The sequence below is a fragment of the Notamacropus eugenii genome, chromosome 4 (genome assembly GCF_028372415.1).
Source record: "Notamacropus eugenii isolate mMacEug1 chromosome 4, mMacEug1.pri_v2, whole genome shotgun sequence".
NCBI lineage: Eukaryota > Metazoa > Chordata > Mammalia > Diprotodontia > Macropodidae > Notamacropus > Notamacropus eugenii.
This window is the reverse complement of record NC_092875.1, coordinates 198,409,112-198,432,101: the sequence shown is the minus strand read 5'-3', so window position 1 is coordinate 198,432,101 and position 22,990 is coordinate 198,409,112. Positions and strand designations below refer to the sequence as shown.

The following is a 22,990-nucleotide window of genomic DNA, read 5'->3' as shown; positions in this document are numbered from 1 at the left end:
TAAGGCACCCCACTACACTATTCTTTGCTGGATGTTCTGTTTCAAATTTAGATATATAGTCTGAATAACTTCCACAGAATTTCACAACTAAAATTGTTTATTTTCAAAATTAAACTTTTTAAAGTAAGTTTTTTCAAACAAATAATGATTTCTTCTTGACAAACAGCTTTAAAGAAATGTGCTTTTAGTTTCCTAGGTATTTTGTGTGTCTGCCTTGTGCTATCAACTTTCCTGTGATCTTGTTTGTCAGGTCCACACTTGCAAAGGCAAGAGTTCTTCCTTGCTTCAGAATTTGAGCAGCAATCAGGATTTCTTCTCCTTTCTTAGCTGGGGACAAGTACCTTGAAATAAAACATATGGGACATAATTAATGGAAAGAGACTTAATTGACTAAAGGAATAGATACTACACATTTACAGCAGGAAAGGACCTTTTCAGAGGTCATCTAGGAAACACCTCATTTTACAGAAGGCAGACTGAGGTTCTAAGAGGAACGTAATAGGGACTGTCCGAATTCACACTGAAAATAGAACCAAGGTCTGAACCTGTTTCCTCCAACTACAAATCTATCATAATTTCAACTGTTAGGTGCTGCTTCTGATAGTAGGTATTTCCGTGAACACTGGGAATACATACTGGAGCAAAATCTTGGCCTGTTACTTATATTCATATGCCTTTTATAGTCTGACTTCTGATTATGTTAGTGCATTTTAAGATAGGTTATCTTCCTAATCCTAATGTAGTAGTTCTTAAGCTTTATTATTGAGGACTCCAAAAGAGATGTGGTTTTGCGGGTTATATATACAAATGTTATTATAATAAAAAGTTTTTACCTTTCAAACCCTGCTGAAGGGTCCTAGATGCCCCCATGGGCCCATAGACTCTATCATAGGAACTGACTTTAAAAGCAACTATTTTTTGTTTACTTGCCAACATGTCATCAACAAGAACATTAAGCTAAAGAGGCTTAAAGATGAAGTAAAGAGAGATTCCATTTCTTATATAATGAACCAAGTACGGAAATTACTTTTAAAAACATTGAAAATACTAATTTCATGGTTAATTAGAACTATATATTTGATCACCTTCCCCCAGTTTTTTTTCTATTTCTCAATCTGAGACATCTATAAACTTCTGGGTTCTGATGGGGCTTATTCACCTCCACTTTTTTAATCCTTTTGGAAAATTAGAGGTCCAACATTCAACCTAGAGCTTCCTCTTGACAACCTCTATTTGTGACCTAGTAAAAGATTAGTGTCTGGCACATGGCAGACCCTTAAGATCTTTAAAACCAAGGTTTATTTGTGTAGGCATTTTACCAGTCAAAAACTTAACAGTGGTATGTTAAGGCAATTTTAATTTTGTAGAACCTACTTAACAAAGAATAACTTTAGACTTTTTGTTGCCACGGTGGCCCACCTGAGTTTGTTGTTTATCGAACTGACTTCAAATACAAGCAATGCTGAACAATTTACTCATGCTACCCTAGTTTCCCTTCAGGTGAAATCAGCTTGACAGCTACCACCGGGGGTTGCCCAGCTGATATCTTTGGCTACAAATACTTTCAAAGAAGAAGCTGTGCTGAAAAAATTTTCAGGGGGGTTTCAGAATTGTGTAGTTTTTTTGTCATGAGAGGCAAGGGACAGCCTGCCAGGTTAAGAACCTTGCTTGAGGTCTAAGGAAGTGTTAGCAAGTAATTTTCTTTCTTTCTTTTTTTTTTTGCTCAGATAGGATACAATAGGCTATTAGGAAGAACCTAGAAAAATCTTTTCAACTTTCTGAAGCTTAAAAAAAAAAAGGCATTAACTTGAACCCTGTCCTATTATGTGTTTGTAACCTCAGCCAACAATTTAAAAGAATTCATGTCTTCCTATCTTTATTTGTAAATGTGAAAGGCTACACCCCACCCACCTTTTTCTGATGCTCACAACACCAGGATTTCTCTGATGCTTATAATTCATTTTTGCTATAATGTACTCCCCTTTAAGGAATAAGAAGGTTTCATTCTAGCTTGTCTGTTTACCATTTGGCAAATATACTGACCTGAATATACCCTCTTCTCAACACAGCTGGCAAAATATTAACTCTTGACCAACTCTTCAAATGGGTCTTGTAGTATGTCTACATGGCATGTCTTCAGAGGCTCATGAAAGGACACTAAGAAAACCCAGAAGCTACCTAATTTCTATTTCCTCTTTCCTCCTGTGTGGCTGTTCTTACTTCTAAGATTACTAGGGGACATATACCCTGAGTAGTAATTTTCTAGTGTATACTCAGATACTTCCAACATTCTAACTCTTTTCCTTTGGGATTTTATTTTGTGATAGTGACCCAAATTTACTTTGATAACTGTTGTAGCACTGTATCTTGTGGAATTTATCTGTACTTAGTTGTATATGATGGTACAAGTTATCCTTGAAAGAAAATAAGGTACATAATATACACAGTGGTAAAATTTATAGCTTAAATAATATATCAGCTAGGAATTTGTGAGCACCCTTATGATTTTCTCCATTAGCAATGTATAAATTAAAGGGTAAGATGGCTGTTTTCAGGGGCAGGGTAGCTCTTACAGCTAAAGCCATACTCGCATCTAGAAATTTATAAAGCTAGTTTCTTAAACTTATTTTTATCTTAATAGCTCTTTTATTTCAGTTGATGTCATTTAAAATATATTAAGTACATACGTTATGTTCATGTCCACACTGACTCCAGGTAATCCCCTTTCTGTGTTCAACAAAGCAAGTGTAGATATGGCATCTACCAGAGTTGCTGTTAAACCGCCATGTAGAGAGCCAAGCTTATTCACATGTTCTTGTTCAACTTTCATTTCACAAACCACCTTCCCAGAACTTGCAGAAAGAATCGTAACCTAAATGTAGAGGAAGGATGAACACAACTGTTCAATAAATCGGTGCATAATTTCATCAGATTAAACAGCAAGACATACAAATGATTAGGATGTATTTTTGGGTGTACCTAAAGTTGAATGAGACATCAGATTTCATCCCTAAACATTGCCTAAATTTTTAATCACTTTTTAAAAAATTCATTTTAAGGAAAAAAAAATTAAAGAAAAATGGTATTGTTTATAGAGTTGTGTTTAAACACAATTGTTTTCTCGTACTGTATTAAAGCAGTAAACAAGTTATTGTTGATATGATATACATGTTCGTTGTACAGACAAATGAAGTCTTACAGTATCCTCATATTAAGACGTGCACAATATTTAGCTATTGCTGGAGAGCTTTGCAAAGGTACCTACTTTCAGCATTTTCAATGTGACATGATCATCATTTATGTATTGACAACTTTTATGAGTTTTTCTACTTCAAGGTTGGCATCTCAGCCTTTCAATCAAGAAATCCTCAGTTAAACACTTACTTTGTGTCCAAGCACTGTGCCTACATGTGTTGTCAACAGTATGCCTTACCCTGAGGTGTTTACAATCTGGGTTGGGATGAAAAGACTCACAAGAATCAGAAAAACAGTCTTTAAAACTATAGGAAAATGGAGTCATGCTTGAAACCCTCAGGTGTAAATGGAGAAGGGAAGGAGAGGGTAGGCATATTTCTGAATATCTTAAGAAATGGGAGGGCAAGAGAGACAAAGCTGATGAGTTGAAATTATAATTGCTTAAAATTTGAGCAAAATATAAAAGGGAAGAAAAATGAGAACTGAAAAGTTTGGTGGTTTTTTTTCCAGACAATCATCCCTAATATAAAGAATATACATGGATTCCACTGGCTGCAAGAAGACAATTTATACAAGTAAATGCATATAATCATATGGTAAAATGCAGTTTTTTCCAACCATGAAATACAAATTAAAGCATTATAACCTAATTAGAGTATTATAATCTATTAAACAATCAAAAAATACTCTGGTCTTGGGTGAGGAAAGAACCCCTTTTGGCATATCTCTTTTAAAGCTTCTCTCCAAACTCTAATAAAAAGAACATCAAAAGCTTTGATCTCTTTACTTCATCTATTACAGGTACTTCTCTAAATAGCATTTAAAAGCTTGGGCGATTTTCCCAGACAGAAAGGAAAGAAAGAAAAGCAGCGTAGGAATAATTCAGTATTCTTTAAAACAGACACAGGGAAGGTTTAAATAGCCAATATTTTATTTAAAGTTCTTTGCCTATCTGCCTCCATCTGAACAAAAAAATGAGATTGCTGGCTGTCACTTATTCCTTAGATCTCAAGTAATAAAACTTATGGGATCACTTGGAAAAACACATGAAATAAATTACAATTTAAATTCTAATGGATGTGAAAATGCTTGATAAACTATATGGCACTATTCAAATGCAAAGTAGTATTCTACTAGAACTGGACTGGAAAAGAGCGGAAAATAAAGCACAGGCAGAGATCATTTAAATCATTATTTCTCTTGGTTGATTTTATTTAGTTTCCTCTGATGTAGCAACAAAGATAATGCTGAGGTTATGAAGCAAGAAGGCAGACAAGATGGTGGTATCTTTGCTAGAATTAGGGTGGGTTTGGTGGAGAAAGATGAATTTGGTTTTGGCCATGCTGAGTATGAGGCTGTCTTATAATTCCAGTTTGAAATATATAATAGGCTGCACATAATCTTGGGGTGGGGGAAGGGGAGAAAATTTGCAACTCAAAATCTTATGGAAGTAAATGTTGAAAACTAAAAATAAGTAAAATAAATAACGCAACAGGCAACTGGTGATTCAGAACTGAAGCTGAGGAGAGAGACTAGGGCTGGATATGCAGATGTGTAAGTCACTGGCATAGACAATGATTAAATCCACAGGAGCTGCTGAGGAGCTTTGCCAGTCATACTCAGGTCCTGACTCAAAGCTATTACTTGGTACCATGCTAAAACACCTTGAGGGTAGGACTGTATGTCCTATCTTTTTGTATCCCTCAAAGCACTTGGGACAGTGCTTTGCACGTAGCAGGCAATTAATATTGATATGAACCAAATCAGATCCCATTAGAGCAAATCCAAATTAAAGCTTTTGTGTAACTTTTTTTTTTTGCAAATTCTGAAATAGAAAAAAATTGGTAACTTCTCCCTGACTCTGTCTAAAGAGGCAATTGCATTTTCACTTTTTGTCCTATGTAATAATTTGCACATTCTAAACTGGCTTTATTTCTAGTCAGTATTTGTTCCTTCACTGAACAGAAGGACCAAAACTCTATCTTTACCTCTAAGGCATCTCCTGTTGCCTTGGAATCTAGGATGCAAGCCAGGCTACCCAAAGCCAAGTATTTGTTCTACAATCTCTGGTTCAAGGCTTACCCTTTCTACACCACTGGTACCCCTAAATGTCACTGAATTCAAAGCTGTCTCATAGTGTAAATTTCTGGAAAAAAAGACAATCTCATTTTGGGTTACAGAGTAACATAGAGGGCAGAGAGGTAGCCATTGGAAATTTGAGACGTTAACTTTGTACTCATTGTCTTTTAGAAATCATTAATAAAACCATAGCTGTTTTCTTCTAACAGCCACCAAATATTATAGAAATTCCTTTTTATAAAACTATCATGTAGTTGAAACAGTCCTTCAGGGAGGGCTAATTATTTCTTTATAAAATTCAGGCTGTTAAGAATTTACATTGAATAGTTTTACTTAAATTTAAACATGTTATCTATAGGTGCCATGATACTATGGACAGAGTGGTAACCTAGGAGTTTGGATAACCTGGGATTTAAGACCTGCCTCTGATACATACTAGCTCTGCTACACTGGTTGAAGTGACTAGGCCTCTTAGTACTCCAAGCAATTCTCTATGATTATAATATTTAGTGTAATTGCTAGGGGGGAGCAGGGAAACTCACCTGGAATCTTTCTACCTACATGGATGAAATCACAAGCCTGGAGTGCCCTCCAAATAAGCATTTATGAGGCACTTTTTACCGTGTGCCAGGCACTATGTTAAGCCCTGGAGCTACAAAGAAAAGCAAAAGTAATCCCTGCCCTCAGGGGATGACATCAGTGGAAGAGACCACTTGCAAATTCAGTATATATAAAATAGCTAAAGAATAGATAGAAGGTTACCTTAGAATTTATTTTATTCTCTCAACTGCAAAGAGGACAATGAAGAGCTGCCAGGGATTCTAAGAGGTGGAGATGAGTCAAGGAAGCAGCCCAGGCATGGGTGGCAGCCAGTCCGTAAGAATGGAAACTATGGATATAGTGTTGTAATCAAGGGATGGTAAGCAGGACAGTATACCTGGAATAATGAGTACCTGGAGGGGAGGGAATAGGTAAAACTGAAAAAATAATAAAGGGGCAGCCAGAAAATGAAACACTTTAAACAAAGGACATGATATTTTATTCTGGAGGTAATACAAAACCACTAGAATTTAATAAGCAGGGGTGTAATATTAAAAATAGCACCAGTAATTCCATTTTGTTTTTTAGCCATCATTTAGTGAAGCTAAGTTTCAGCTGCTGTAAGTCACCGAATTTTGTCACAAGTTTACTCACCCTCTCCTCTGTCATCTGACCACAAGAAAACCCCTCTATCCCTCACTTGATTGTCTCCCAATATCCTCCATCTCATAATCACTTCATCCTGTTTTTCATTTCCTTTAAATCGTGTGTTAACTGGGAAGAAACAAACGATAAGGGTTTTTGGGTACTGAGAGCCTTGGTGCCAGTTTGTTATGCAACTGGCATGTATTGCTTAATAAATAATTTCTTTACTTCAATGTTAACAGTTTTGACAAATTCCATCTAGGAGAGGAATATATGAACCTTCACCCCTACTTCACCCCCCCAAAAATGGATGAAATGGTCAGATTTTCACTTTGGGAAATCATTTCAGCAACTAAGGGGAAGATGGGTTGGAGTGGGGAGAGACCCAAGACAGTGAGACCAATTGAAAGCTACTCAATAATCCAGTTAAGAGGTGATGAAAGCTTGAAATAGGCTTGTGGTTATATGAGTCAAGAAAAGAAGACATATATGAGATGTTACGAATATTTGAAGGGAAAATACTTTAGCCAGTATGAGAGTGATGGCCTGGGGAAGTGTTGAGGGGTAGAGGGATTATAGTTGTCAATGAGAAAAAAGAACAGGGTTAAAGGTTATAAGGTGTAGGGAAAGGTAGGAACTTTGGTCAAAGATGGTCAGACTGTTCGACCAGTTAAAAGAATTTCACTGTTCATGAATATGGAAATGGAACATTTGTGGGTGATAATAATATAAAGGGTGGATTTATCTCTATGTGGGCTAGTCATTGGGGTGGAGCATTAATATTTATTCTGGGGGGAAGCTAGGTGGCACAGTGGATAGGGACTGGTCCTGAAGTTAGGTGGACCTGAGTTCAAATTTGACCTCCTCACACACTTACTAGCTGTGTGATCCTAACAAGCCACTTAATCCCCAACTGCCTAAAAAAAATTATTCTTAAGTCCTCTAATATGAAGGTAGGAGTTATAGTAGAGAGAAAGATTGTAAGCCAGACATGGAACTCACAGAGAAATGAGCAAGAATGACCTAGGATAAGGAAGGGGAGTGATCTGATTAGGGTGATAAATTTGGATATCACTGAGATTCAAGTAAGTTGATGAATGATGTTGGAAGAGAGTCTGGAGGTGGCAATGGGGAACAAAGAATATTTTGACTGCCTCCCTGCTGACCAGCAAATTGGGGAATATGAAAGCGTGGCCAGTGCTGGAAGGGAAATAGTGTTGTCAGAAAACAATTAGGGCTCAGTGAATAACATAAGATTGTCTCTATGGAGCAAGCATTCTATAAATCAGAGTGGAAGGGGTGGGCAAATCTAGAATGGGACATTGTAGGGGAAATGGCAGGCTGGAGTTGAGGTAGTTGTAGAACCAAGTAGCTACAGAAGTTTGTTATCAGCAACCAAGGTTTCAGAATCAAGGGGATGAGGAGAGAAGGGGTTGGTCACGTGCTAAGAGGTTACTGAATAAATTCTTTCCACTTTACAGATCTACTTCCCAGTGTCAATCACGGACAGATATAATTACCCCATTTTTGTTCTATTTATAGTCACAAAATCTCCACATCCTGCTTCAGAAAAATACATCACTGGCTCTTCCCAAGCACTCAAATTTAAAATGAAGTCAAAACTCATACATCATATTGAGATTTGCAAAATGATTTACACATCTTCACTCATTTGATCTTTACAACCCTATGGGGTTGTATCCTTCATTACTGGCACTGTTTTATAAAAGGGTAAGCTGAGATTCAACATTTTTTTAAATCTTATCATCACCCACAAATGTTCCATTAATGAACAATGAAATTCTCTGAACTGGTTAAACAGAGTGTGACCACCTTTGACCAGGAAAGTTGCACCTTTCCCTACACTTCACAACCTTTAACCGAGTTATTTTTCCTCAGTGAGACCGTTGAACCCTGGATACTTTCCTAAGCCCATCACCCTTCTACTGGCTAAAATTCGGTTCAGAAAGTGATCTGCTCATGGTCACAGAATTGGAATGAAGAGGCAGGATTCAAATTCAAGTCTCACTTGACTCAAGGCCACTAACACCCTGCACGGTGACATGGGGCTTCCATCTGGAATGTACCAAGGCTGCCTAGGTACATCTTTCTGCTTAGTCAGGTCTGGAGCAGAGGGGAGGCACTCCCTGACACCTACGCAGACGAAACATCCTCCATGCTTTCGCAGACGATGTATTGTGGGCCCCTCAATTTTATCATCAGGTCTCTGCCTGCCTCCACGCCCGGCACCGCCTTGGCCTTGGCAGGTCTACACCTGAAGCCCTTCCAGTCCGGCGGGCACGTCCCCGAGACGCCAGGGTCACCGTCCTACCACGCGCCGCAATGTTGAAAATAGGACAGTCGTCAGGAGGAGGAGGCGACCTTCCTAACGGTGAGGGAATTCATTCGAATTGGGGGGACGAGGAGGCAGAAGAGAAAAGAAGGAACGCGGCGAATGCCGAGCTTCCGGGCCTGAGAAAGACCAGGCGGCAGCGCCAAGGCCGACGAGCCCGCCGCACATCTCCGAGAGGGCTGGAGACCTTCCCCGCCCCGCCAAGCCCCCGCCGCCCCGCCAGTGCGTGCTCCGCCTGGGCCCGGAGCCCGCCCCGGGACCGCGATACCTTGTCTAAAACTCTATCAAAGCCGCCCGACTGCACGAAGACCTTCAACCCCTCCCGCAATGCCTGCAGAGTCTGGGGACTCATCGCTTCTCAGCCCCGCACAGGCGGAAAACGGAACCGACAAGAACCTGCCCGGGTACGCGAGGGAACAGCAGCGCCCGAAGGTACGCGCCACAGCGCCAGGAGCAACCTCCGAGCTGGGCGCAGCAGGCAGACGCCGGGGCAAATAAAGGTTTTCCGCGGTGCTCCCCGTGCCCTCCGGCCGCGTCCACAGACTGCAGCACTTGAGTTCCGTTACCCGGCGCCCTCCGCTTTGCCTCCGGGGGATCCGCTAGAACTCTCACCCTTCCGGTGCCTTCCGCCCAGCGAGTCCGGGCCAGCCCCGCCCAGGGCGCGCCCTCCTTCCCCACCTCCGAGAGCGCGAGGGAGGGGCTGGAAGAGGAGGAGGGGCGGGGAAGGAGCGGTTTCCCCCGGGGCTGTTTGTGCGGCGCGGCGCTGCGGAGAAGGAAGTGGCGCCTCGGAAGAGACGGGGGTGGTCGGGAGATGCGCCCGCGGTTATTCGCGGTCTCCAGCGCCATGGATTTGGAAGACGCGCCGGGGGCTTCCGAGGAGTCGGGGGAGGAGGAGGAGACGGAGGAGTCGGAGGAGGAGCGCGTGGTGCGGGAACGCCAGCGGCTGTGCGCCGAGTTCTCGGCGATTACGGGCCGCGGCAGCGGTGTGGCCCAGTGCTATCTGGCGGAGAACGACTGGCAGATGGAAGTAAGCGCTCGCTCCGCAATCCGGGGCCCGGCCGGGGGCGGCTGCGCGGGGCCGCCTCCATGCCTGTGCCTTTGCTTTTCAGAGGGCGCTCAACTCCTACTTCGAGTCGGGAGTGGACGAGGAAGCGCCGGACGCCAGGCCGAGCATGCCCCCGCCCGTCCCCGTCTGGTGAGTGAGCCGGGGGTGGGGTGGGGGATGGGGGTCCCGGCCGCGTCCAGCCTGCTGTCTCCCCACCAGCCTGCGAACGTTTACCTAGATCCTGTCCTGCCGCTGAGCGGGGGGCTGGAGATGTGCTGGAAACAGTGTGTGTACGTATTCATTGCGTATGCAGAAGTGCATGTGTGTATGTATACGTGTGTGGGCACACGGAGGCAGCGAGGCAGTGCCGTGCCTGCGGTCCGGGAGACCCGAGTCCAGCGTTGACACTAGCTGTGTGACCCTGCGCAAGTCACTTAACCTCTACTCTAATCCACTACAGCTAACTACTGTAGTTTCTTTGCCCAGAAAACCCATACGGGGTCACAAACTACTGAACGACAAGAACCGCACACGTGTATGCGTATGTATGCATACGCAGTGTTACATGTGTGTGTGTTGTGTGTCTGTATAGATATCCTGGAGGAATTGTACCTAATTTCAGAGGGAGGGCATCTCTGCAGGTATCCATCGATCTTGGGAAACCTAATGCAAGGATTTTTAAGGTGGGCCACTCTAAGGGGTCGTATCCTAAAAACTTCAGAGGAATGGGGGAAAAATTATGTTCTTATTTCTTAAACTAAGAGAAATTTAGCGTTCCCTTCGGTTATGAAGGTAGGCAACAAAGCATTGTGAGGAGGGATTTATAGGTTTACCTGTACTTCCAAAGGGGTTCCTGATCTAGGAAGGGTTTAGAAAAACCCTGGTCTACTCCATTCTCTTAGTTTTTATAAGCGAGGAGCTGGAAATCTAGAATTAAAAAAAAAACACACCCCAAATTAGGGCCACACAGATGTATCTGTAAGTGAAAGAAGTGTAATTTGAATCCATGTTCAAGTCTGCTCCTCCAGATCCAGTGCTTGATAACTGTCTTTTGATAGCCAGTCTGTTGCCAACTTTGTAGGAACAAAGTCTCTTGTAGCATATGACTCCTTTCCACTCACACAGCCACCCCTGGACTAGATGACTTCCAAGGTTCACACATCCTATTTCACCCTCATCCTTATTTTCCTGGATGGTTACCTTCTAATTGGAATCACTGCCTCAAATCTTTCACCAAACCAGTCCATATTTCAGTATCTGCCAAAATGATCTTCCTAAACCAGGTATCTGACCATGACACGTCCTTATCCAATAAATCTGTTACCTCCAGATCAAATAGAAAATGCTCCGCCTAGCTTTTAAAGATTTTCACAAGCTGACCTTTCTGCCTACTGTTCACAACTTGTCTGCTTCCTGCTGTTTTAGTCTTCTTAGACTTTGCTTCCCTCCTCATACTCTAAAGATTCAGTAACCTCTGGCCTTCTTGTCGTTCTGCACAACATTCCATCTCCCCACAGTGAACCTTTTCCTGGCTGACCCTCATGCCTGGAATACTTTTCCTCCTTGTCTCTGCCTCCTGACTTTCTGGCTTCCTTCAAGGCTTAGCCCATATCCCACCTTCTGAAAGGGACTTTTCAAGGTTTACCCCTTCCCTCACTCCCAGTAGTACCTTCTCTCTGAACTTATCCTTCATTTACAGTGTGTGTATGTGTCTTGTATGTACAATATTTTTTTGCATGGTGTTTCCTCCTTTAGAATGTGAGCTCTTTGAGGGCAAGGACTTTTGTTTTTTTCTTTTTATTCCCAGCCCTCACTCTCAGCATACCTATCTAGTACATTGTAAAAGCTTAATAAATGCTTGTTGATTGATTTTCTTCAAGGATAAGAGGCCAAGTATGGAAAGTTCTAAAGCTTCAGAAGGAATAACAATCACTTTAAATAATATTTTAAAGTTTGCACAGTGGTTTATGTAAGTGATCTATCTCATTTGATCCTCACCACAGTTCTTTGAGGTAGGTGCTTTTGTCACTCCCGTTTTCCCAAGGAAGAAATTGAAACTCAGGAAGAAATGAAACTCAGAAACTGAAGCTTGGGGACCATAATCTTTGCCCAGGAACACACAGCTAATAAACGTCTGAGGCTGAATTATAATGGAAGTTTTCCTGATACCAAGTCCAGGGTTTTGTCTATTACAAAGCCAAGTGACTTGGTAATCACTAATCCTTCAGGGGCATGTAGGAAACTGGAAAAATAAAGCTTTGAAAATAGAGTTGACATGACATCTTTGAATAAAAATGATGCGAACATTTGCTAAGCATCTGTTAGGGCATTGTCTACTTCCTTGCGAGAGGCAATGGTGTGAAGTACAAAAATTTACAAGTCTAATTATGGACCCAAGGAGTTCAATCTAGTTAGGGAGATGTATGGCACACACACAGATTCCTGCCACATAAAGTAGAACAGGACCAGTACATGAATGGTACAAAGTGATAGGTGAGTCCGAGGAAGTAAAGATGGAGATGTTCTTGGAGAAAATGCATTTGAAGAGCACCTGGTCAGATCGGAACTTGCTCAGTATTTATTTACATTACTTTTTTAATCAGCAGGTTCTTTGAATGCTCATTGCTCTTTAACCTTTTAAGTCAAACATAAAAGCAAAGCTAGGGAATCACTCTTTATGTTAATCTTTGAAAGCCATGAACAACAATAATTATATTGTAAATATGTGAAAATGATGAAAATTTGGTGGGGCCAAGTTAGTTATTCCTTATTGCTTTTTCTGACACAAACATTCCTTTGATAATACAAAGACAGTTGATAACCTCGCTGGACAAGAAAGGAAACTTTGGGCTAGAATGAAAATCTCAGAGTTTAATGAGTTTAAACATGCCCCTGAAGGATGTTCAGAGAGCAGTCTACCTAGCATAAATGGTCAAATATGTAGAGAAGGGGTTCTTAACTTGTGATGCATGGAGCCCTGAGGGGTCTTGAATAGGGAAAAAAATTAAATCTGTTTATACTTCTAATTGAAATTTAGCATTTCTTCAATTTTGAATTTTTAAAATAAACTAAGAAAAGGTCTATAGGTTTCACCAGACTATCAAAGGTCAAGAACCACAGATTTAAAGAATATAATTTAAATGACTTTTTCTCCAGTCATCTGAATATATTGTATGTCTTCAAACAGATGCCTTAAATCTTTTGTACTTTGGTATGTTCCTCTGCAAAATGAGGGCAATAAAAGCTTTTAAAATAATTGTTGAATTTCTTAAATTATACATCACTTATAAAATTATTTTTCTTTGTATTCTTGCTAGTGTTGACCTGACAAATGAACCAACAATAAATGTCACCAGTACTGATGTCAATATAGAGAATTGTGTCCAGAAAGAAGATGACAGTACATTTTCTTTAATTACGTGGAATATTGATGGATTGGATATACACAATTTGCAAGATAGGGCTAAAGGCGTGTGTGAATATTTAGCTTTGTAAGTATTGGTATTTATTTCTAATTATAGCAGTCCTATACATTTGCTTAACAATTTGATATTTCAAAGTGTTTTCACATCTATTTTCTCATAACTGGGGTAGGTAGGGTATGTATAATTATCCCCATTGTACAGATAAAAATTGTAGCTCTTAGAGCTTAATCCCTTAGATTTAAGTACATGAATGTCTAAGGGTACAGAGTTAAGGTAGAAGAGCCAGAACTGAAACCCGACTCCCAGAAGAATAGTCTTTCCATTAAAATGCCATACTTTTTGTATTTATAGACCATATTCAAATAATTTAATTCTGTATTTTTTAGTACAAAGTGTAATTCTAGAAAAAACAATGCTCATGGGAACATCTTTGCAAAGGATTAAATGTCAAGTACTCTCATAAATTATTATCAAAATATAGTTTAGGATACAAAATTTCCCATGGAAAAAATGCTATATTCATTCAAAGAGGATTACATTTAGGCATATTTTTGAAGTTAACATCTCTAACTCAATTTGATATGGCTATACCTCTTACGTTACTTATTTGGGGAGTTTTTAATCCTCACTTAATTTCAGTTAAAGTAATTGCAGGGTCACTTTGGGGAGGATAGGCTAGACATGTAAAAAAAGTGAAAGATTTGGAAGAGAATTGTAATTTTAAAGTTGCATTTTATTTAAGTTGGAATATTTAAATTAAATGGAGGGAAAGGCAGAATTGATTTTCTGCAGGTAATTTTGATTTCAAACTTTCACATGTGGTGTTGCTATCACACTATTTTTCCAATATTAGAAAAATAAATAGTTGGTACTGTAATTTTTGCTTATAAGTACCCTTCATTAGCCATTAAATATAGTAAATTGTTAACAAAATTGTCTTCATTTTTGGAGTTCTGATCAAGTAACAACTTGTGTTTTTCTCAGTTGTGGAGTAATAAGTTTTGGTCTCATTTCCTTGAGTTTGTTCTAGTGAAATGTTACATTTGTTATTGGTCTTTATAACAAACTCATTTTTAAAAATTAGGTACACTCCAGATGTGGTATTTCTTCAAGAAGTCATTCCACCATACTATAACTATCTAAAGAAAAGAGCAACCAATTACACAATTATATCAGGTAACTCTTTTCTGATAATTTTGCTTACCTGTTAAGAGAGTGATTTTCTTTTTTTAAAAAATTATTTATTTATTTTTAGTTTTCAACAGATACTTCCATAAGATTTTGAGCTCTAAATTTTCTCCTTATCTCTCCCCTTCACCCCCCTCAAGACAGCATGCATTCTGATTACCATTTCCCCCAATCTGCCCTCCCTTTTAAGAGAGTGATTTTCAAAATATCTACCTCTTTAAAAACATCTTCCTTCCCCTCTCTTATTTGGGAAATTGTCTCTTTCCTTAGTTGAAATATTTTATTTTATTTTTTTAAATTAAGTAATTTATTTGTTTTCAGTTTTTTACAATCACTTCCATGTATCTTAGATTTTTTTCCTCTTCCCTCCCCAAGACAGCATGAAATCTTATACAGAGTCTACACATACATTCTTATTAAATACATTTTCATCTTAGTCATGTTTCATGGAAGAATTAAAATGAATGGGAGAAACCATGAAAACAAAACATAACACAAGAAAAAATGGTCTGCTTCATTCTGCGATCCTGTTCCATAGTTGTTTCTCTGGATGTGGAAGGCATTTTGCCTCGAGTCCATTGGGAATTTTTTTAGGTCCTTGCCTTGCTGTGAAGGGCTAAGTCTACCAGAAACATTTCTCGCACACTGTGGTTGAGTTGAAATATTTTAATCATTGACGTTAGCTATGCAGTGGCTGGGAAGAAAGTGAATGTTATCTGGTTCTTAGAATGGGATCAGCAATGGCAGATTCTTTTTTAGGTAAAGGACTTTAGTTTCTGGGGTGTCATTTTAAGATACTAATCTTAGGGACTTCATTTTTGAATTAAATTTATCTTTGAAAATCGATAATAGTTGCACTAACAAGCAGTGTTTTTCTTGAAAGAATCTGTGTGAGCATTTATAACTGTTCTTTGTACACAATTTGTGATAAAGGACATAAGATGAAGACCGATTAGTTTCAAGGTACTCTTCAAATCTGTTCTAGCCCTTAATTCTGCTCTTTAGTAATCCTTTAGATCAGAGGTTTCAAACACCAACCCTCACAAGTACAGCTGAATCACATTAAAATGTAGTCGGGGAAACATTTAACAAAGTAAATTAAAATATACTACAACATAGATAGCTTTTTAATTTAAAATTTTTATTTTCAGATCCAAATTTTCTCGCTTCTCTGCCCACCATTAAAAAGACAAATGTGATACCCATTATACATAATAACATATTTTAAAACTAAATCAGTATGTGGTTGTGTATGAATTAATGGTTTCCATTTCTATTTGAATTTGAAAGTATTGCTTTAAATGATCTATTTATGGAATATAACTTTCTTTTTTTTAAAAAACATTGTAAGGTAATGAAGATGGCTATTTCACCGTAGTAATGTTGAAGACGTCAAGAGTGAAGTTCATAAGCCATGAAATTACGCCTTTTCCAACCACCCAGATGATGAGAAACCTTTTATGTGTGCGTGTAAGTAAACTTGTGAAGAAATTGCCCTAATTTTAAAATTTCAAAGAGCTATGTTTTAATAAAAGTTTTTTGCCTTTTTAAAATATTCATGAACTTTGCAAACAAACTTAAATGAATGCTATGTCAAAATAAATTTGTTTGAAGGCATATCTCTTCTGAGATAGATGGATTTAATTTAAATCCATGTTTGCTTACTGAAATAATTGTTGCCAGTTCCCTAAGTAGCTGGTACCTTGATATTAAATAGTAAATTGCTCTCAATTAACCAACCAGTAATTGGAGATGAAAATATCTGAAGGAGAGGGCAGTGGAGGGTTATTGGCAAGCATAGCAAATGACATTTTGTTTAGGAAGTAAAGACCTTTCCTGCTTGGACCTGACATAGCACCCCTCTCATTGCACAGTGCCCTGCACCTTGTACATGTAGTAGGATCAATGTTTGTTACATCTAATCAGTGTAAGATGTATTCATTGCTTACAAGTACTTACTGTTAGATACTGAGGAAGAGACACAAAATTTAAGAGAAACCTTGGATCCTATCTTCATGGAGCTTGCAGTCCTTTAGGGTCATGTGACCAAATATAAAAGACTCTAATATATAGCAGTTCCATGCAAATATATAAGAAAGATGTACTACGTGAGTTCCAAGAGGGAAAGGCCATTAATAGCATTAGGGAAGACTTTCTGCAAGTGCCTTTTGAGTTGGCTCCAGCTCCTGACTCCTCACCCCAGTTCTTTTCTTCTCCAAGTACTGGCCCTTCTTGTCCATGCAAAACCCTCTACATTCACTTCTAGTCCCATCCCCTCCTATTTTCTTTAGCATATTGTCTTCACTCTCATCCCTACTTTCTCACTAATTTTCTGTCTCTTCCCATATACTGGCTCTATCTTTGCTGCCTACAATACACCCATGTTTCCCCATTTCTTAAAGTACCTGCACTTGGTCCAACTGTAGAAATCTGTGGTTGTTTTCACTGTCTTTCTACTAACTCTCTGCTAAACAGTTTACATTATGACCTCTGACCTCATCATTCAATTGAAACTTTTCTTTCTAAAGTTAGTGATCTTAACTGCCAAATCTAATGACTCTTCTCAATATTTTTAGTCATTCTTTAAACTTCTTGAGGGGGCACGTAGGGGGCTCAGTGGATAGAGCACTGGGTCTGGAGTCTAGAAGGTCTGCATTCAAATCCATACCTCTGACACTAGCTGTGTGACCCTGAGAAGGTCACTTAACCCTCTATGCCTCATTTCCTCATCTGTAAAGTGAACTGGAAAAGGAAATGGCAAACCGCTCTAGTGTCTTTGCCAGGAAAACCCCACTGAAGAACTACTTAACAATTATCCTCCTTGATCTATTTGCTGTCTTTGATACTGTCGGTCAACCTTTTCTCTTGGATGTAGTTGTTGTTCATTCTTGTCTGACTCTTTGTGACCCCATTTGGGGTTTTCATGGCAGAGATACTGGAGCGGTTTGCCATTTTCTTCTCCAGCTCATTTTACAGATGAGGAAACTGAGGCAAACAGGGCTAAGTGACTTGCCCAGGGTCACCCAGTTAGCATCTGAGGCTGGATTTGAACTTGGGTGTTTCTGACTGCAGGCCTCAGGCCTGGTGCTCTGTCTACCTCTATCTGCTATACCCCCTCTTGCTGTCCTCTCTTTAAGTCTTCGTGATAATGCTCATTCTTGGTTCTCCTGGTTAATCTCTTTTTTTGATGTTCTGTTATATGGCCACTAACTGTGGGTGTCTCCCAAGGCTCCGTCCTAAATGTTTTCTCTTTTCACCCTGTTCTTGGTAATTTCATCTTTATGCACATGATTCTCAGATCTCTATATCCAGTCCTAACTTCTCTCATGAGATACAGTCCTACATTATCAACTGCCTTTGGGATATCTCAGATTGGAAAACCTTTAGGCATCTCAAACTAGCATGTCCAAAACAGAATGCAACATTTTTCTTTTAAGAAAAATAATTCTTTCAGTTATTAAAAATTGGTTTTTCTCTCCCTCCCACTTATTCCAGTGGGAAAAAAAAGAAAAAAACTCTTGTATAAATATGTGTAATCAGGCAAAACATATTTCATACCTCATTATATTATCAGCCTTTCCTCTAAGCCCTTCCCAGATATTCTGTTGCTGAGGGCACCACCATTCTCCCAGTCACCCTGGCTCACAACTTTGGTGTCATCCTTAACTCTTATACTCATCTCCCATATCCAGTCTTGTCAAATCTTGTCTTTTCTACCTTCACAACATCTCCATCATATATCCCTTTCTATTCATACAGATGCTTATATGGGTCCTCACCACCACATGGTAACCCAAAATATCAACATTACCTTGAGCTGTATTTAAAAAGCCATCATGCCAAAATAGGAGGGGTAATAGCTCTTCTGTACTCTGTCTCGGTCAGATCATACCTGGAGTTCAGGTCTGGCTGCCACATTTTAGAGAGGATACCAGTGTATTTGGAGACATGTACAGGAGAAGGCATCTAGTGTGGTGAAAGACTTGCAGGTAATGCTACGTGAAAAGGAGCACATGTTGTTGAATGTGCTCTAGAGAAGACAAGCTAGGGATATGAGAGCTTTCTTCTTGGCCCCAGAGAACAGACTAACAATTAGCTTTGTCTAAAAGTGTAATGGATTGCCTTGGGCGATGGTGGGTTCTTTCTTAATGGATTTCTCCAAATGGAGGCTAGCTGACTTCTTGTCAGGGGTGTTGTTCACTTCACTTTCTTGCTACTCTCTCTCTTCCCCTCATGATATGGCTTCTAACCCTACCCCTCCATTCTATTGTAATCACTGTCTTTTCTTTATACCCTGTATTTTCATGTTTCCTTACCTGTGCTGATGCTGTTCTTTATTTGTTGATAGTAATACTGATCTGATGATTTAATAAACTTTTGAGTGATCCTCAGACCTTCACTAATTCAAGTTTAGCATTGAATATTAAAATAGCAGACTGCAACTTAACTTAAGGTACTATTCTGTTGCAGGTAACTATATGTGGTAACGAGCTTTGCCTTTTGAACTCACACTTTGAGAGCACCAGAAACCATGCTCGGGAACGAATGAATCAGCTAAAAATGGTGTTAAAGAAAATGCAAGAGGTCCCAGAGTCAGTTACAGTTATATTTGGAGGTGATACAAATTTAAGGGACCATGAAGTGAGTTACAGTGTATCATTTCAGCGTTTCATGTGGTAAACTAGTTGATTTTCTTTTCTCTCTTGTGTGACCACAGAATTTCAGAGCTGTAAGGAACCTTGGTGGTTTTCTAGTTCAGCCTATAACTGAAAAATAATCACCTTTGTAGCCAGTGGTCATCCAGGCTTGACTTGAAGAATTCCAATGGGGGACTTCTTCCCAAGACAGCCTATTCTACTTTGAAGTAGCTTCACTTGTTAGGAAATTTTTCTTATGTGATTCAATCAACAGGTATTAAGCCTGTCCTGTAGGCCAGGGATTGTGCTAAGCACATGTACAAACCAGAGGAAAGTCAGTCCTTGCCATGAAAGAGCTTGCCTTCTACTTGAGAGGACCCTTGTTGGCTTCTTTGCAACAATAATTGGTAATTTGACCCACTCTATTAAGCCCAGGTCTTTAATTGATCTGTTATATGCACAAACCATTATGTATATCAACCCAGTTCTGCAGTTATTGACTGAGTTGTCTGCTGTGTGCCAAGTATTCTTTTAGGTAGAATGAGATATATAAGAAAGTATAAGACATGATCATTAACCATAAGGATCTTATAATTTTGTTAGAGAAACAAAACATGAACTAGGTAATGATCTGAGAGTTTATAATTAAGTACCAAAAGAAGTCATACAGACAATACCTTCTGAAGGAGTTCAGAGCAAGGAATAGTCAGTGTAGACCTGAGTAGTCAAGGAAATCTTGGAGTGGCAGTATGTCCTAGTAGACACATGTGGTGTCAGAAAAACCTGGCTACCAGTCCTTTCTGAGACGTGTAATAGATGTTTGACCACAGCTTCTAGGACACTAGACCCAATGACCACTAAGGTCCTTTCTAGCTCTGAATCCCTGGTCCTGTGATTTGAGGTGGTGGTACTTGACCTGGGCCTTAAAAGGGTGGGTAAGAGCTGGATAAGCAGAGAATAAGGAAGTGGGAAAGGAAATTCTATATGAGAGGGGAAGGAAGGAAACAAGCATTTATTAAGTGCCTACTATATGCCAGGCAATATCTTAAACACTTCACAAATATTATCTCATTTGATCCTCACACCTTGGGAGATGGATGCTATTATTATCATTCTCACTATATAATTGAAGAAACTGAAGCAGACAGGTTCTTGATCACTGAGTAAGTGCGTGAAGCTGGATTTGAACTCATATCCTGGGATCAGCCTTGACTTTCCTTTTTACTTCCTGCTCCATAATTTATGCCACAGTGAAATTAAACTAAAATGTAGGTATTTGTTCACTTCTGCTCTACCACAAAAGGGTGTTCTAATTAAATTAAACTTCCCATTCTGTGCTCATCTGCCTCTCCAAATCAAACAAATAATTTTCATCTCCAGCCCCAGTGACCTTATACCTTAGTTCACACATCTAATACTATGTAAGACCAGACTTTTTCTGGAACTCCTGGCAGTCTATGGATGTAATAAAGCATGGTGTACTATGGTGGCATGTGTGCTGGACTTAGAGTCCCAACTAAGACTAGTGGTGTAGCTTAGAGTCCCAGACCCAGCTATATTAGAGGTATGACCTTGCACAGGTTACCTGACCTATTTAAACTTATTTCCTTATCTATAAAACAGGAATATTAATCATGGCAGTCCTGAGGAAAGTGCATTGTAAAGAAAGTGCTCAATTTCTGTATAAATGTAGGTTTTCATTAGAACAGTCCTCCTTATTAATGCTCAGATGAATTGTGGCACTCTTTCTAGTGTCCTTAAGCTCAGCTCAAGTGCTACATCTTATGTGAAGTTTGCCCTGATGCTCTCAGCTTCTAATATTTGACTTCTCAGATCACTTTGGATTTATTTTGGCCTTAGTTAGAAGCATATGTGTTGTCTTCTCTGGTGAAATGGAAGGCAAAGATGGTTTGATTCTCATCTTTGATCTTTGATGTCTAGCATAGTACCTGGTATATTATTAATTGCTTTTAAAATTCTCAAGAATGAAATACAGTAAGTATTAGAAAAACTGCAGGAATCTTGAGGGAGAAGAATTGTAACTGGACTGTGCTTGGAACATATACAGGGTGTCACTTGTTGAACTTTTTTCAGGTCAGGAGTGAAGATTTGCTTTTTTTATTCCAAACCATAAAACAAAATAATTTAGATTACAAAGGAAACTTGTTATTTTGAAATATAGTTATCAAATTTGTTTTTAAAAGCATGTTCATGGACTCCAGGTCCAGAATCCTTGGTGATAACACTCCTGTAATCCCTGCTGTTAGGGCAGGTTGTGACTGGTGGATTGCTTGAGTTTTGGAGTTCTGAACTGGAATCTGCTATGCTAATTGGATGTCTGCACTAAGACCATCTCCAATATGATGAGCCCCAGATCAGAAGTGGAATAGGTCAGAACTTTCATGCTGATTAGAATTGGAGTCAGGCTCACATGTGACTACTGGATTTTTTGGCCTGAGTTAGGGAGACCTAGTCTCTAAAAATAAAAATTAAAAAATAAAAACAACAAAGACTCTCTGCCCTATAATGAGGGAAATGGAGGAAAGTTTCACAAAACAGCAAGTTATTTACCCTTTTTTCAGCCTAACTCACAAGTAAATACTTGTGTTTTTTCCTATGACTGTGTAACAAAGTTGTTTTATGTTGAGTTGTCTAAGTATTTTGTAAACAAATGGTTTAACTGTTTTAATATTACATGTTGCATCTAAACAAAGTAAGCTGATTTTTTTAGACTGTAAAAAAAATTGATGAAAGGCCTTTCCTTTTTTAGGTTTCTAAATCGGGTGGCTTGCCAGAAAAAATTTTGGATGTTTGGGAGTTTTTGGGCAAACCTGAACATTGCCGTTACACTTGGGATACACAAGCCAACACTAATTTGGCAATAGAGGCTACCTGTAAACTACGGTTTGATAGAATATTTTTCAGACCTGCGGCAGAAGGTTGTCACATTGTTCCACGCAGTTTGGACTTAATAGGATTAGAAAAACTGGACTGTGGCAAATTTCCCAGTGATCATTGGGGTCTTCTATGTGGGTTTGATGTAATACTGTGAATATTTTTCAGATATGTATTTTTTTAAGTCTGTTGTACAGTTTTCTATCAGATTTCTTGCAAATACTTGATGACGTTTTGATCCTCTTTGGAAAGATGTGTTGAATATCACCTAAGAAGCTGGATCTTTGCTGCTCTATTATTGTTTCTCCTTGTAGATTCATCCTACATATTTTTTCAAAAGTCTACTTTTTTCTCCCTCTAAGAACTTACCTTTCAAGTAAAAGAACTTTTTGAGTTGGCCTTTTTGTTTTTCCTCCAGTCTCTGTGGTTAAACTGGATGAATGAAGACATGGCTTGCTTAGTCCCCAGCTCTGGTGCTGCTGCTACTATTGCTGTGAACTTTCTTGATGATGGGACTTGGGCTTTCCTTGTCTTCATCTTGACCATTTCCTTAACAGGCTACTGGAAGGATAGCATGAGTAAATAACAATGAGAAATGGGATACATTTGTTTTCATTCTGTCTCCCTGAATTAACAAAAGAAATAATGTGTAATGGTAAAAGGCAAATGGAATTTACACATCACTGTATTTCCTCTGTAGTGACTGTGTGGGAGGAAAATGTAAATGTGTTAATAGTGATAATAATAGTTTAACATAAATAATCTTATCAGAAAATTGTGGATAATGCAATTAATCCAATCATTTAATAAGCCATGAAACATGTAAGAATGTATCTAGTTAAGTTTGAAAAAATTGCCTTGTGTTTTGATTAAATTGTATTTTTAATTAAAGAGTATAAAAGAAACCCCATTATTGCTGTCTACTTTTGAGTCACATAGAATCTAAACTAATTTTCTCTCCCATTATTTGACCCTAGAACAAAGATGA

At 39.1% G+C, this 22,990-nt stretch overlaps 2 protein-coding genes across 2 annotated transcripts; one reads left to right on the top strand and one right to left on the bottom strand.

Annotated features, from left to right (window-relative positions):
- Window positions 1–79: 79 nt before the first annotated feature.
- Window positions 80–9,468, bottom strand: ACOT13 (acyl-CoA thioesterase 13). Its single transcript, XM_072603975.1, has 3 exons — window positions 9,081–9,468; window positions 2,688–2,872; window positions 80–341 (listed from the first exon to the last, which is right to left on the bottom strand). Exons 1-3 carry the CDS (start codon window positions 9,162–9,164, stop codon window positions 185–187), a joined length of 426 nt encoding a protein of 141 aa, XP_072460076.1. The 5' UTR covers window positions 9,165–9,468; the 3' UTR covers window positions 80–184.
- TDP2 (tyrosyl-DNA phosphodiesterase 2) lies at window positions 9,454–22,912 on the top strand. Its single transcript, XM_072603972.1, has 7 exons — window positions 9,454–9,839; window positions 9,922–10,007; window positions 13,175–13,348; window positions 14,367–14,458; window positions 15,822–15,940; window positions 18,941–19,111; window positions 21,878–22,912. Exons 1-7 carry the CDS (start codon window positions 9,624–9,626, stop codon window positions 22,157–22,159), a joined length of 1,140 nt encoding a protein of 379 aa, XP_072460073.1. The 5' UTR covers window positions 9,454–9,623; the 3' UTR covers window positions 22,160–22,912.
- The last annotated feature ends 78 nt before the right edge of the window (window positions 22,913–22,990 follow it).

Coding starts and splice junctions, on each gene's coding strand:
- ACOT13 (XM_072603975.1), bottom strand. CDS start 9,164: ATGAGTCCCCAGACTCTGCAGGCATTGCGGGAGGGGTTGAAGGTCTTC. Junction 2,873..9,080: donor TTGATAGAGTTTTAGACAAG/GTATCGCGGTCC, acceptor CTCTACATTTAG/GTTACGATTCTTTCTGCAAG. Junction 342..2,687: donor AGTGTGGACATGAACATAAC/GTATGTACTTAA, acceptor TTTTATTTCAAG/GTACTTGTCCCCAGCTAAGA.
- TDP2 (XM_072603972.1), top strand. CDS start 9,624: ATGCGCCCGCGGTTATTCGCGGTCTCCAGCGCCATGGATTTGGAAGAC. Junction 15,941..18,940: donor GAAACCTTTTATGTGTGCGT/GTAAGTAAACTT, acceptor ATTCTGTTGCAG/GTAACTATATGTGGTAACGA. Junction 19,112..21,877: donor CAAATTTAAGGGACCATGAA/GTGAGTTACAGT, acceptor TTCCTTTTTTAG/GTTTCTAAATCGGGTGGCTT.